General features: G+C 37.6%; 1 protein-coding gene across 1 annotated transcript in view; it reads right to left on the bottom strand.

Moving 5' to 3' along the window:
• LOC104276946 (catenin alpha-3-like) overlaps positions 1–198 on the bottom strand; it is a gene marked incomplete at both ends in the record, with an annotated part of 39,234 nt that extends 39,036 nt beyond the window's left edge. Inside the window, one exon of the mRNA XM_009873465.1 lies at positions 106–198. Coding sequence (XP_009871767.1) covers positions 106–198 — 93 coding nt within the window. The remainder of the gene's footprint in view (positions 1–105) is intronic.
• Positions 199–13,663: the final 13,465 nt, after the last annotated feature.

The raw sequence follows: 13,663 nt of genomic DNA on the forward strand, positions 1-13,663 counted from the left end.
ACATCAATTTAGACTGAAGGATCATGACTAAACATCTATGTTGTGTGACAAACACACAGTAAATGCTCAAGGCTCTGTAATGGGAGTTAATTGAACAAGTCCTACCTGTGGGCACAAGGTCTCTATGTGATTAGCTGCTGTTTGGACAATTTTCGTTCCATCTTCATTTGTTGACAATGAGCAAGCAAGATTAGCAACCTTAAATAAACAAACAAATAGTTTTGTTAAGCAAGTATTCATCCCCAGATTCTCGAACTTGCTAAAAACATCTTTTATGGAAAGTCGTCATTATTTGAGGAAATGACTTTGCCAAAGAACATATATGCGCCAGGAAACACAGCGAAGGCAGGGAGGGAAAGGAGCTGTGGAAAGGGGTGACAGCAACAAGAAACCTCATGAACCCTCCCCAGTTCCGATCCAGCACATAATAGCTGTAGAGTGCTATTCAGATAACATCACGAAATTTCAAAGAAAAATCCTAAGGCTTCAGCTAGATTGATTGTGATCATGCCTGTTAATTTTTCCAGAGTTCTTCAAACCATGTCCAGCTCTTTCCGTTTGTTTAAACTTACTTTTAATGACTTAAAGATCAAATGACATTTGCCTTCATTTGTTACAGTGAAACACAAAATTATTTTTGCACTAAGCTATCCATAGATCATTATTTTAACTAGTGGTACAATTATCCACTGAAATAGTCAGTGCAATTTACACTGAAAATGTATAAGGAAACTTGAAAACTGTGAATGAACAAGTATATCTTCTGTTTTATTTCATTATACACCATGGAGATACAACTTCCTTTAAAGCAAAAAATCTCTTCCACAATGCCCCACAGTTCCACAAGTTTAAAGAGGCGAAGGAAAACAAGCGCTCGCTTCAGCTCACTGCAATTCAACAGCAACAGGCTGTAGCAGACAGCCTTGTCAAAGGCACAAGAGGGGTTGTCATACTGGGATCCAACAAATCTTTTCATCCTACTATTGTTACATAATGTCCTTATGTAAACTACTACACACTTGCTAGTTTTCATAGCCTTTGCTAAAGTAGCTGTAGTATACAGCTATCCCTCCAGTATTACTGTAAATTAAGAACCGCCTGAGAAACAGATCTCTGTCGCACTGCCAATACCAACAGGCACAAACACAACGTGCGTGGTTAAGCTGTAATTCTTCAACACTCATGCAATGAGTTCTGCAGTCCAGCTGCTGCACTGAACAGTAGCTCAATCATGATCACAATCAAATGCTTTTATTACTTAACTGATGTAGGGGGTTAAGTAAGAAGGCCTAAACCAAGATAAGAACGTTGCTCTGCCACAAGTTTCACACAAGGCGAAGCATCAAAGACCTTCTGCTCAATCAATTTTAACTTGGTAACTCCTAAAGAGACAGGCACCAAATACAAAGAGAAGAATTTGCACACAGGGGGATGGGGACCAGACGCTATGACAACACAAGGGGACATAAATACAATAATTAACTCAGTGAGGTAGAGATTATAACCAGAGATCAGAAGATACTTGATTTGTAGGAATGCAACTGAATACTGAGCTGGGGAATAGCGCTTGAATTTCAGCATTACAACAGTCTACATGGCTTTTGATAGAAATTGGATACTCTACGTAAACCAATTTTAACCGTGAGTCTGCTCTCCTCCAACTATAAATGAAAAAGGCACTTCTATATAGTTGTCTTTGATTCTAATTTTGTGGTATAACGAACCATCTTCTACAAGTTTATTACATGTTCTTAGCTTCTACTACTACCTTTATTCTTGAAGCCTTTTGAAAGTCTTTTGAAGAAAATCTTTTGAAGAAAATGATTGTTCCTACAAAAAAACTCCATCTTCTGCACTTAAATAATAGAGGCAAATATAACACATAATAATCCACTCTTTATAAAACAAATATAAGCTCCAAGCATATGCATGAATGCATCCTCATTTATTTTCTTACTCCTCATTATTCAAATATTCTATGAAACAATATCCATTATGCTTGTTTTAAGGATTTTTTCTGTCAGGCTGAGTAACATGGATTTGTCATACAAACACCCAAGCACATTCAGCCACAAAATCTTAAAGACTGCTCCTGCTGTCAGGATCAAAATCTTGACCTCTTTGTCTCTGACTGGTTAACTGAGATGGAAATCAATCCCAGGAGATGTGGCATATTTCCTCTGAGGTGCACACATCCTTTATTATTTAAACCAGCGTGATCTAAGAAGACTCAGCATGCTAACAAAATGAAACTCCACAGCTTGCACTTAGCACTTGGAACAGGAGAGAAAATGCACTCCTTTCTAGCAGTGTAATCACTTAGTTACAATGTCACAAAGTATTTAATTTCAAAGTGCATGTTTTCCATTCCTTGAAGAAGTCAGACACCTGACAAATAAAACATCCAGTGATCGTTTCTTAATGACAAAAAGCCCACACTTCATGTAACAGCTCTTAAGTGTTCAAAACAGAAGTAGTCCCTTAACAAAATGACATGTTTATTCTTTTATAAAAACAGTTACACTTTAGGTACATTGTATGTAATCTACCACTCACACTGGTTATGCATATTACAGATTCACTTTTTTCAAAGATCAATCATACTGATACTGAGAAGTTACAAATAACAACCACTCACAAATTTAATAAATAAATCACATATATTTATCAAAAATCATTACTAAGGCAGTGAGAGGCAGGTGGGGAAGGATATCCACATATCATCAAAGAAAACGAAAGATCAGTGAGACAAAACGTACCTTCAGAATTTAATCCACTTGCTCATAAACCCTTCACAGAATTTTTGCCTCCACAGAAAGTACGGGAATTACTTTTGTAACCAACAGTAATGCTGTCTGCCTGCTCACCAATACGCAAACTACCCAGCACTGCAGATTTCTGGAACGAGTATTTTTTTTGCATTGCACGGAGACGTTGTTACTCTATCTTCCAGTTAACTCCCAGCTATCAGTAGCTACTGACACAGAATTACAGATGCGTGTGGTACTTGAGCACTCACAATCAAATCTAGGATGAGAATAAGAGAGTCAACACTAACATGTTGAGGGTTAGCCACAGGTGAATCAAGTTTGACCTGCAGAATGTTAATGCTCATTACCTAGAAGGATAAATACTCTTCTGCAACAAAAGAACACTTTTTTCTCCTGAGTTGAAAAGGAAGCAAGCCAGGGAGACACAAGCATACACTTACTCAACAATACAAATTCCGTTCACGCATCTCCAGAAATAAAGTAGCTCTCGCAAGCTATACAAGGGTTGATATTTGCTTTCACACCTCCACCATTAGCAGTACCACTTCATTTCCACAGGACACACCACTGCACCACGAATTGCATGTATCAAACTACAAAACAGTGAAACTGTTTACCTCCTAAAAATTACTACACGATTCAGTGTGCCTGATTTCTCTTTAAAAAAGTAATCTCTCCCTGAGACAACAAACAAAATTTTACCATGATGAGTTCACTTTGTGATCACAGGGCTAAGAGAAAAAAAAAGATCCTTAACCCTGAACTCAGTGCCCTCTGTACTGCCCTGCAAACTACTGAACCCAAGTTCAGCAATATTAGCAATAACCCAAGGAGCACTAAACCACACCAATGCGTATGACACGATTCTAAGTTTGCTTTACCTGTGAAAATCCCAAACACTATGAATTCAGTTCAGATTTGCACCAGAAGGTATCACTGACTTGCCAGGAGCACACTTTTATTCCTCCATAGATATTTTATTAAAACAGATCTTTTTTTTGTCTTGAAAGAGCAGCTTTGTGAAAAGACACTTCAACCACTGCGATTTGTTTTGTGTTCTTCTCACTGAGTATTAGATAACCTTAAAGAACGGGCAGGAGGCCTGGGTATATGCTAACTCTATTCAATAAACTTCCCATACTGGATAGAAATTCTAAATTGAAATTCAAGGCTGTAAACATGTTTAGGAAGCTCTTTATGAAATATGCCAACTGTATTTACTATAGCTATAAACCAGTCCGTTATTCACTCACCATGAAGTACATACATGTACGTATACTGGCTTTCTGTAAAGCAAAATAAATGTTATACTGCTCCAGTGGTAAAACTCTAACCTGTGTCGGGGGCACATGGTATATTCTGATGCATTACTGCATTACAGCATATTCTTACACATTCACTATAGGCTACATTTCAAATATCTTGTAAAAATATAATTAATCCTCTTGTTCATTTTTACCTGTCCTTTATCATAAAAAAAACCCCCAAACATAAAATGTTTCTGTGTCACTGGAAGTCTTTAATTCACGCTAATTTAGTTTAAAGGTTTGTGAAACATTTTATAAGAAATCCTTGACCCAATTTTGCATTGTGATCGCTGGTCTAGGAAAGGTAAAACTGATCACAATGGGAAACACTTAAAATGGTTTGTAAACCTTGCAACCAAAACTTACTTACAAAATCATCCAGACTTCCAAACTGTAGATGGCAATGCAGCCTGTGGCATCATGTGGCCTCACCCTTGGGCACAGGGATGGAATTCCAAGAGCAGGAGTGTGATCCTACTACATTCCCTCACAAAACTCTGAAGAAGACTTGTTTACACTACATAGGCCTTGAAAAAGGGCACATGAATTCAGTTCATCACCAGGAGGTGATGTACAGGTGAGAAACAATCCTAATGCACAGCAACCATCCATCCAACAGAGTGAGAGACACAAGGGACACTAATAGCCTGCAAAGGAAACACATCCCTGGGTGAGAAAGTCTAGACTTATAACCCTATAAATGATTCCTAATGAAGGGCTGACAGGGTACACATTGATTAAGCTAAGTCTCAGAATGGTGCTCTGAATTCAAGTATTAGGGATATGGCTACCACTGCCAGTCTCTGTTCTTCAGAACAGGTAAGTTTCAGAAATTTGCCATGAACTCAGTACTTGGAACGCTAGGCCAGCATCGCCCCAGCCTAGGTGCAGGGCCTTGCCTTTGGCCTTCCATGGAATCACATTTATCACAACTTTAAGTATTCTGAGGAACTTCTAAATCTAGTTTCTGCAGTAAAACAAGAAAAAAAGCCGCTGCCTCTGCACTTGCGTCAGCTGTTTTCATACCACCACCAGCAATGTTAACCAGGTGTATTACCACAAGAAGTCCATGTTGAAGCAAGACAACGTCCCTTTTGGAGCTCACATAACTTGCAGCACATCCAGGCTCGCCGCACTCAGTGGCTGACATTTCTAGCTCTTGAAATATGCTCCGCAGACACGGAAAGTCTGATAAATCTTTGGGTTGTTTATCTTTTGTTCCCTTGCTTCACACTTATGCAATAAAGGCTGTGATTAAGAGGATTAATGAAAATGTCACCATTTATCACCTGAAGCTCAATCAGCAATAGGAAAGTTGGGCCTTATTTGATTAATTACATAAAGGTGCAAAAAAATCTCACATTATGAATTCAGGACTTGCTGCAAGATTCTGGAACTCTGTGAGGCCCAAAATAGCAAGGTTCAAAGTCCTGAAGTTTACATACACTTAAGTACCTGCTTGACTTTAAGCTAATTTTATTGAAGTGGTTTGACCACATTACCTGTCCATTAAGCACCTATCTACCAGCTCGAATAGCTCAAGAACAAGTTATCTGTCTTTAAAGGCCTCCCCCCACCTGCCTGCCACCTCTCAATTACTGTTGCCCAGATTCTTCTTTTAGAATTTAAAGCATTTGCACGTTTTTCCTGTGCTGCCTTTCCTTTTAGAAATAATTCCACACACACCTCCCAGATGCCATTCCCATGTTCAGGCTTCCCTTCTGCATGCTATCTGCAAACGAGCAAACAGCGCAACACCTGACCACAGAGGGTCAGCAGTCCAGTAAGTAACCCAGTAAGGCTGTTTATTGACAGCTGTCATATCTCACACCTTGACAAGCATGTCAGTTTGCTGAAGGGCTCTCGGAATCTTCAGCACAGAAAGGAATTCTAGCTCAAATGGGACAGCAGAGGCCTAGACCTAACTCCCGGGCTTACTGGCATTAAATTAAAAGGAAGAGTTTTCTTGTAGCGTGCTTAAGTTACTGTCAATAAAGCATCATTCTGATTACCAAATAGTTATTATTTCCACTGTGCTGGCTTTGGCAAACATTTTGATTAATATGTTTAATCCTGGAGATATTTCATTTGTACCGTAAGTTCTTTCATACCGTTTGCCAAAGTCACACTGTAATAGTGTTAAAACAAAAAATAATGTTTATATCTATGTATAATCTCAAATCTCAATTTGTTTATAGAAATTGCACAATGATTTTTTTTTTTCTAAACAGAAGGAGTTAATTCAGCTAAACCCTTACATGGATATTCTTAACTGAGTATAATGGGGACTGATTTTGAACTAGCTACATTCGCTTATCTCTCTTTTATTCCAGGCTCCATCACTGATCCACATGATAGATTCATTCTCCCTTTCCATCTCCTTCTACAGTTTACCTGTCTCATCTGTATTCCCAAATCTAGGGACACAGATAGCTCTTGGAGCCTCCACAATGCTACTGAAATACAAATGAAATAAATGCTACCTTTGAAGAACTTAATTTCTGTGAAGGATGAGCAATCTCAAGAGTTTGGCTCACAGTAGTTGAAACGCATTTTCTGAGTCCAGCTCCTGGGTAAATAGGAAAGGCTATTATTTAAAGGTAAGTAATAAAAGTGCCAATCCTAGAGTGCATTCATTCCACACACAGTAATGTTAAAGTGGAAAAAAGCTCCAGTGAAGTTGGTTTAAATGAATTTCCCTTATCCTTATTGCTGTGCTCTGCTAGCCTGAAACAGACAGAGCCTTCCTGGGTGAGGGGCCAAGAGTGCCATGTTAAACAAGGAGCGCCAGGACCCAAATCTAAGCTGTGAAGCAAAGTTCTCCCAACACATTCAGGTCATTGGTCTCATCTTTTCAAAAGCTCGTTTTAGAAGTAGCTGAAGTAACGAGCCAGCAAGTTCTTTTATTCAAGACCTTTTTTTTCATAAACTTTACATTTCAATCAGTATTTGCATAGTCTGTTCTTATGCTGCTTATACCGTGTTCAGCTAGAAAGTGACAAAACAGTTTATTTATATTTTTATAACTCGAGATTTTCTCTCCTTTACATCTTTTAACTGCATTTTAAAAAAATGACCTCTTAAGAATTTGCCATAACATGTTGGATTTTCTGCATTGATAATCTTTATATTATCTGGTGAACTTGTATTTTAACAACACTCTGTAGGTCCTGCATACCTTCACTGTTTTATAGCAACACATTACAGCACTGATGCACTTAACTGTGTATGCGCTGTTTGCTACTGTCCATTGCTCATTACAGATGCGACCTCAGAAATTCCAATTCCTAGAAGCCAGCACTAACACACTGGAATACAGTCAAAACTGAAAAACTCAAGGGCAAGAATTAGGCAACAGGCTAACCCCTCAAGCTTGTGTTATCAGAGTAGTAGAACTAAATCAGTGTTGTTAGATCAAACTACAGAGATTATGATATATTCACACACTGAGAGAAGAGATGGACAACACAAAGCTCACTTCATCATTGCCTCCACTTCTACTAAATCTCTCAGCCGCTGCTTGGTACAGCTGACCTTTAAACACTGCAGCGGGAGATTTGCATCTCTGCCAAAAGAAAAGATAATTAGAAGACTCTTCCCTGCTCCCATCAAATTCCTTTTTTAATCTGAAGTTCACCCAGCCTATCACTCCTCCTCTCAGAAAGCATTACATCTTTTTGACTAATCAGCTCAGGACAGCAGCCTGTCAGCTTTCCCAAACAGAAATTTCTAGTTACAGAGAACCTGGGTTTTTTCCCTGTGTAGATGTGACATTTCAGTCTCTCTTTTTACCTGTCTTTTGTTCATTTTCACGTACTTGCCCTCTCGATACCACAATTTGTTTTGGGCTTTGGGAGAAGTGAATCACAGGTCAGAAGACTATATCCACTGAAAAGAGGGCATGTCTTACAAAGGACTATAGACTACAACCAACTCCCCTAAGGCTTTTCATTATAATTTTTTTCATATTTTTTATTATTTTAAGTAGTGTTTATATTCAGAGTTAAATTTGAAATTTTCTAGAAGATGGAACTGTTTAAAAATATTTCCATATAATCAGACTTCAATTAGATTTGCAATTTCATTATAATATTTTAAATGAAAAGGCATTACAACGCAAAACCTAAATGTGTGAAATCTCAAAGCAACTAATCCTCATTTTTAAAAATATTTTTATCAAAATTCCTGCATTATAATAAGGAATTCCAATTAATAACAACCATTTTCTAACAGAAATATATCTTTGGGGAATTTATTTTAGCCAAGGCTCACAAAGACAGATTACAGACAGAATCTTAACCCAAATCTAGTTGCTTCTTTCATGCAGCAATATATCCTAGTTTTTCAATGTCACAAAATCACTATTCAAACTTGCAAATATTTGTGACAGTATATGAGTAATAGGCACTGTAGCCTGGGGTAATCAACATCTGAGGAATGCTTAATGCAGCCCGTGGTTCTCATGAAAATACTTCAGCTGATGAGTGTCCGTCTTGTCTGGGAAGTGCTCACTGTGACAGCCCAAGTGGGCATGTGAACCTTTCTTTCTCTTTCTTGTGTTACTAGGAGGGCTCCATGTATCTGAAGACACTAATCACATTTATAACTAAGAGATTCTGCTTTGTGCAATTCTGGGGCATCTATAGAAGCGCAAAGATGTTAATCCATGTATTTCAAATGCTTGGCCACTGTTTGAGCTTTGTGAATACTAGCACTGTCCACAAGCACCAGCTCGTATTCCTGTAAGCGAGGCTGACACCCCACATGTGTGCACTTTGTAACAGAAACTAGAATCTCTGGAGTGAGAGCACACAATGGTTAATTAACTCAGGAGAGAGAAAACATAGGAAAGTAAGGAAGAAGGTATTACGTGTGGTTGCTACTACCTTTGGAAACTTCATCACCTGGTCTGGTGGTCAGTCTTCCACTTCACTGATGTTCTGTACCTTCACTGAATTTATATACATACTTCTGAACTGTATTATGTTGCTACATCTTAAATCAATTTTTAACAGAAAGACTGTAACTTTTGAATGCTAATTCAGAAGAGAGATATTTATAAGAGAGATTAATCCTCAAACTGATTCACAAAGGTCACTGGCCTACGAGGATACTGTTTCTTTCTTAAATTACAATATGACCAATGAGTCAATGTAGTGGGTAATTTTGCTTAGCTCAATTAGCATTTCATATTCAAAGAGGAGAAAAAAAAGTATACTCTTTCCTAAGATCTGTTGTTTCAATTTAAGAAGATTTCATTTTCAGATTAAAATAGAAACCATATAAAATCTCTCTTGGTATTTCAAGTGGTACTTCTAATATCCATATCACATTTATTGTTGGAGAAACCTTTGTGGGAGGATGAACTTTTGTCTTTCTAACATCCATCTCAGTCTACTGTATTTGTACACAAAATAGTATCATAACCTACTAGTAAAATATCCTTAGTCTTTCAAAAACAGATGCAAAAAATGCACTGAAAATCAGGACACATCTAATTAAAAACTACTAAACAGGGCATAAGAAAATGCAACATAATGCATGTCTCAAACCAGACCAAAACTCATCTCTCAAGGTATAACTGATGTCACCTCACTTCAGCTACCTAGAATTACATATTCAGGCTAAAGTAGTCATTTAGTCAAAGCAGAGACAGGCACTTAATGTAAGCAAAATAAATCTTCCTTGGAAAATCTTTATTTTGGGTTACTAGTAAATGGGGTAAATAAGGTTTTAAATTGAAAAACAGATCAACAGACTCAAATCTCAATACCTACCTGACTTTTTCAACTTTGAAAAAAGAAAAGACAAGTGTAACGACAAGTGAAGTGATACTGATGGGAACAGGGAGCAGCGGAGGATGGGGGGCAGTACTGTTAGTAAATGTTTTCATTTGACCAGACAAATGCCTAAATTGGAAATAACACAAATATCAATGTCTTGTTTTACTTAAAAATGGACTTACATCTTAATCCTTGCAACACCAAAATCGTTGCAGTATCTATCACCCTAGGATTCGCTGGCTGCAATACTAAGATCAATTTTTATGCAACTGGAGATCTGACTACCCAAACACACACATCTTTGTGGACCAAATTCAGAAATTCATTTTGCAGATTTCTACAGTCAAGTAGAATATCATGAAAGGAAAATTAAACACCGCTGGTTTTATCATTATGGCAACTGTAGCATCATTTACAGCTGACAGTGGATATTAACGTTTACCAAGGATGTAGTAGAGTAGGGAATAAAACTACGCTGATTCCAATTAGGGCTCACTGATTTTTTTGAGAATACAGTCTAATCTCTTTATTATGATATGTTGTCCTGTCTCTGTTTTTAACTTGGTATTATCAAATTTGTCATTGGGGCAACACTAACATCACCCCCTAGCTCAGCAACATTGCCTGAAGCCTCCCAGGAAATGGGACATGCTTGGCTGGAACAGCACGCTTCCCACACAGACCTGAGATGCTGCTTCATGAAGAGGAAACCTAATGAAGTTGAATTCATGACTGGATTCAGGAAAAGCTACATTTTCGAAAAATACCGTCTCCTTAGTTTGAAGAGAATTAAACTTCCTCAGACAACAAATACAGCTAATTTCACAGCATGTATCTTCGAGTGCAAAAAGTAACCGTTATATGATGAAAAGGAAATAGTCATAAAGATTTCCCATGCCATAAATGTCTTTTAGAAGAGCTATGTTAAAATCAGTACATACATGGAGGTGCTGGAAGAAAGCCCCCCGAGGCTGACTATTAATTGCACTGGGTGTGCAGTACAGAGATCCAGGCATCTCAGTCCTATGAGACCTCCAAGAATCAGTGCGGCTGAGTACCCAGGAATTCTCAGCTGATACACACAGATCAGCATCGCTGTCTTCGACCTCAGGAAGAAATCAGCAGTAAATTGGGAGAAAGACATGAGCCAGAAATTTCCTTGTGGTCACAGTGTCTACATTAACTTGCCATTAATTTTTCTTAAGCATCTTTTACCAAGTTATCCAGAGTAGTAGATAAAAGAACTAATCAAGATTTGCAAAAGGATCTCACGGTACTACATGACTAGATGATAACATAGAAGATGAAATTCAATCTAGAGATGCAAAGAGAGTAATTTTTGAAAAAGTAATAATCCAGTATTACCTATACATGATGGACTTCAGCAGACTGGTACTAATCAGGAATCATAACTCTAATTTAAGATCTTTCTAATAAAATAGAAAGGTGCCTGACAATTTTCTTGCAAACTCTAGAAATGCTGTAGAGGGTTGGACGTTGAATTAACCTGTCATCCACCTGAAAATCCTCTTAATGGCAGACAACACCATGTTACAAAACACATCCCTGGCAAAAGGCTGGGCAGCTGTTCCAAAGCAGACATTAGAAGTTTCACCAAAAAAAAGTTCTGTGATAATAGAAATAGCAAGGATTCAAAGCCAATTCATCTCTTTCTATCTGTCCGGTCATTTTTGCAGAATCAGGCTCCCTGGTCTGGGAAGCACTTTCAGCCACACCTGATTTCTGTGGGATGTCCATCACCTGCAGCACCACATTCAGCTGGAAACCAAGCTCCGCATGTATATGCCACTTCTCAGTTTCCAAAGTATGTTTGTATTTCTGCAGTATGTACACTTGTGAAAATTAAGACTAGTAAGATTTAAGTCCATCTATCTGTTATATTCCTTGACAAATCAAAGGAACAGTGCAGTGCTCTACTACTGTTGATTTAAAAATACAGATATTCTCAGCTTAACAGGTTTTAGGCCACTAAAAACAGATCTATGCTTCCAGTTTACAGCTCTAATGTGTTTAATGCTATTCCTTTTGTATCAATTGACTTGCTATTACACCTTCCACAGAACAGCTGCCGTAATTCTTTTCCTTTGATGCTGCTGTTGGAAATGACTGATTTTTTTCTTTAAAATCAGATATATCTGTTTACATTAAAAAGCCCCTTTGTGGCCACTTGCTTAGCTTTTAATATTTTTTCATTTTTGTTTTGTTTCATGTCAGATAGGCTAGCAACTGACGATGCAGTACAACTACTATCTAATTAATTTGCTGTAGAGTTTAGCAGTACAGTTTATCGAAAAGCCATCAATCAAGCTCTCACTGTGAGATACCAGTAAGCATATTAAAGCAATATAAGTAACTTTTAAATAAGATACTTCAGTTCTAGTAGATATCCAGAAGGTAATTTCAATTCTACTTTACATTAATTTTCAATAGCAACATACGATATTAGCACCAGTAAAGCAACAATTTGGAACAACTAATTCAACAATACAAGGTTGCACTGTGCATAGGCTCTCTGAAACCCAGTTAAAATGTTTTTAAAAGTCCGTTTTCTTCACTGCAGGCAGCATATGAAGTCACAGCATAAATACATACACACAGACACTTCATAGTTACTGATACAGTAAGATCAGTCTACCACGCAATCTCATGCATCATGAGACTCTTCCTTTTATCCCCTCACACGATTTACTAATTTGCTTGTAAAATAAATATTTTATGTTCTCGGAATAGTATGAATAAATGAATCTCCACTAATATTTACATTCATGAGCTATACATGTACTTTCCCTCTTAGACTGCTCTGCATAATTTGGAAAACAAATTCAAACCTGTTACATGAATATTGGATTTTAAGGTTCACATCTTCTAAACTGAACAATGATGTGGGTATTTCAGCTGACCTGGACTCAATTCCAAATTCAGCGAAGTTATCTGATCTTCAGACATTACCTATCCTTTCTAAAACTCAAGCCACTTCAAGCTGGTTTAGTTTGAAAACCCTGAAAAACTTCTGAAACTCTGGGTTTGTGTTTTAGATTTCATTTGATTTTGCAGCATGGTCAAAATGAGATACTCATAAATTGAATAATAATAACTACTCTTATTCTGTACCTACACAACCATGAAGAGAAACATAAATGCAACATTTTACTGTAGCTGTTTACCTATTTGTCTTTCATTATCTATCACCCAAGATTAATGAATTCACTCTGTGCCAAATAGTTTTCCAAAGTAAATTTTCAGACACAGACTGACTTCATGGATTTTTTTCCACTTTTGTGTTAGTGCACACAAAAGCACTAAAAGCTTAAAAAAAACCCCACAGAAATTAGCAACGCATTCCTTACAGGCACTCAGGATAATATTCCTGTAAAATCCATTACTTCAGTATTCCAGCAGTGTTTCAAGCTCCGGGTTGAATGACTTGAAGTCAGTGAATACTTAGTCCCATTTGCAGGGATGATTGTCAAATGAATGAAAATTTCCCCTAGATTCTACTTGCAAATTTCTAAGTGATGAAGAAGTATCATTTGTAAGTTATAAAGAAGCATATCCTTTACAAAGGAATACTGAGTATACAATCTCTGCGAGTAAATTTGTTCAGCATATACGTCAACGTGCTTTCAGCCTGCCTGCTAGAGGGTCCATGGCTCTCAGCTGTGTGTCCAAGCACCATGGCCTCTTCAGTGTGCCATATCACAGGCTACAAATGTTCTAAGTGAGAAAGCTGGCAAACAGCTAATGCTAATAGAGTTTCTCACACAGTTTGAGTTGTTGTATT

Source organism: Apaloderma vittatum, unplaced genomic scaffold, assembly GCF_000703405.1.
Source record: "Apaloderma vittatum isolate BGI_N311 unplaced genomic scaffold, ASM70340v1 scaffold11610, whole genome shotgun sequence".
Taxonomy (NCBI): domain Eukaryota; kingdom Metazoa; phylum Chordata; class Aves; order Trogoniformes; family Trogonidae; genus Apaloderma; species Apaloderma vittatum.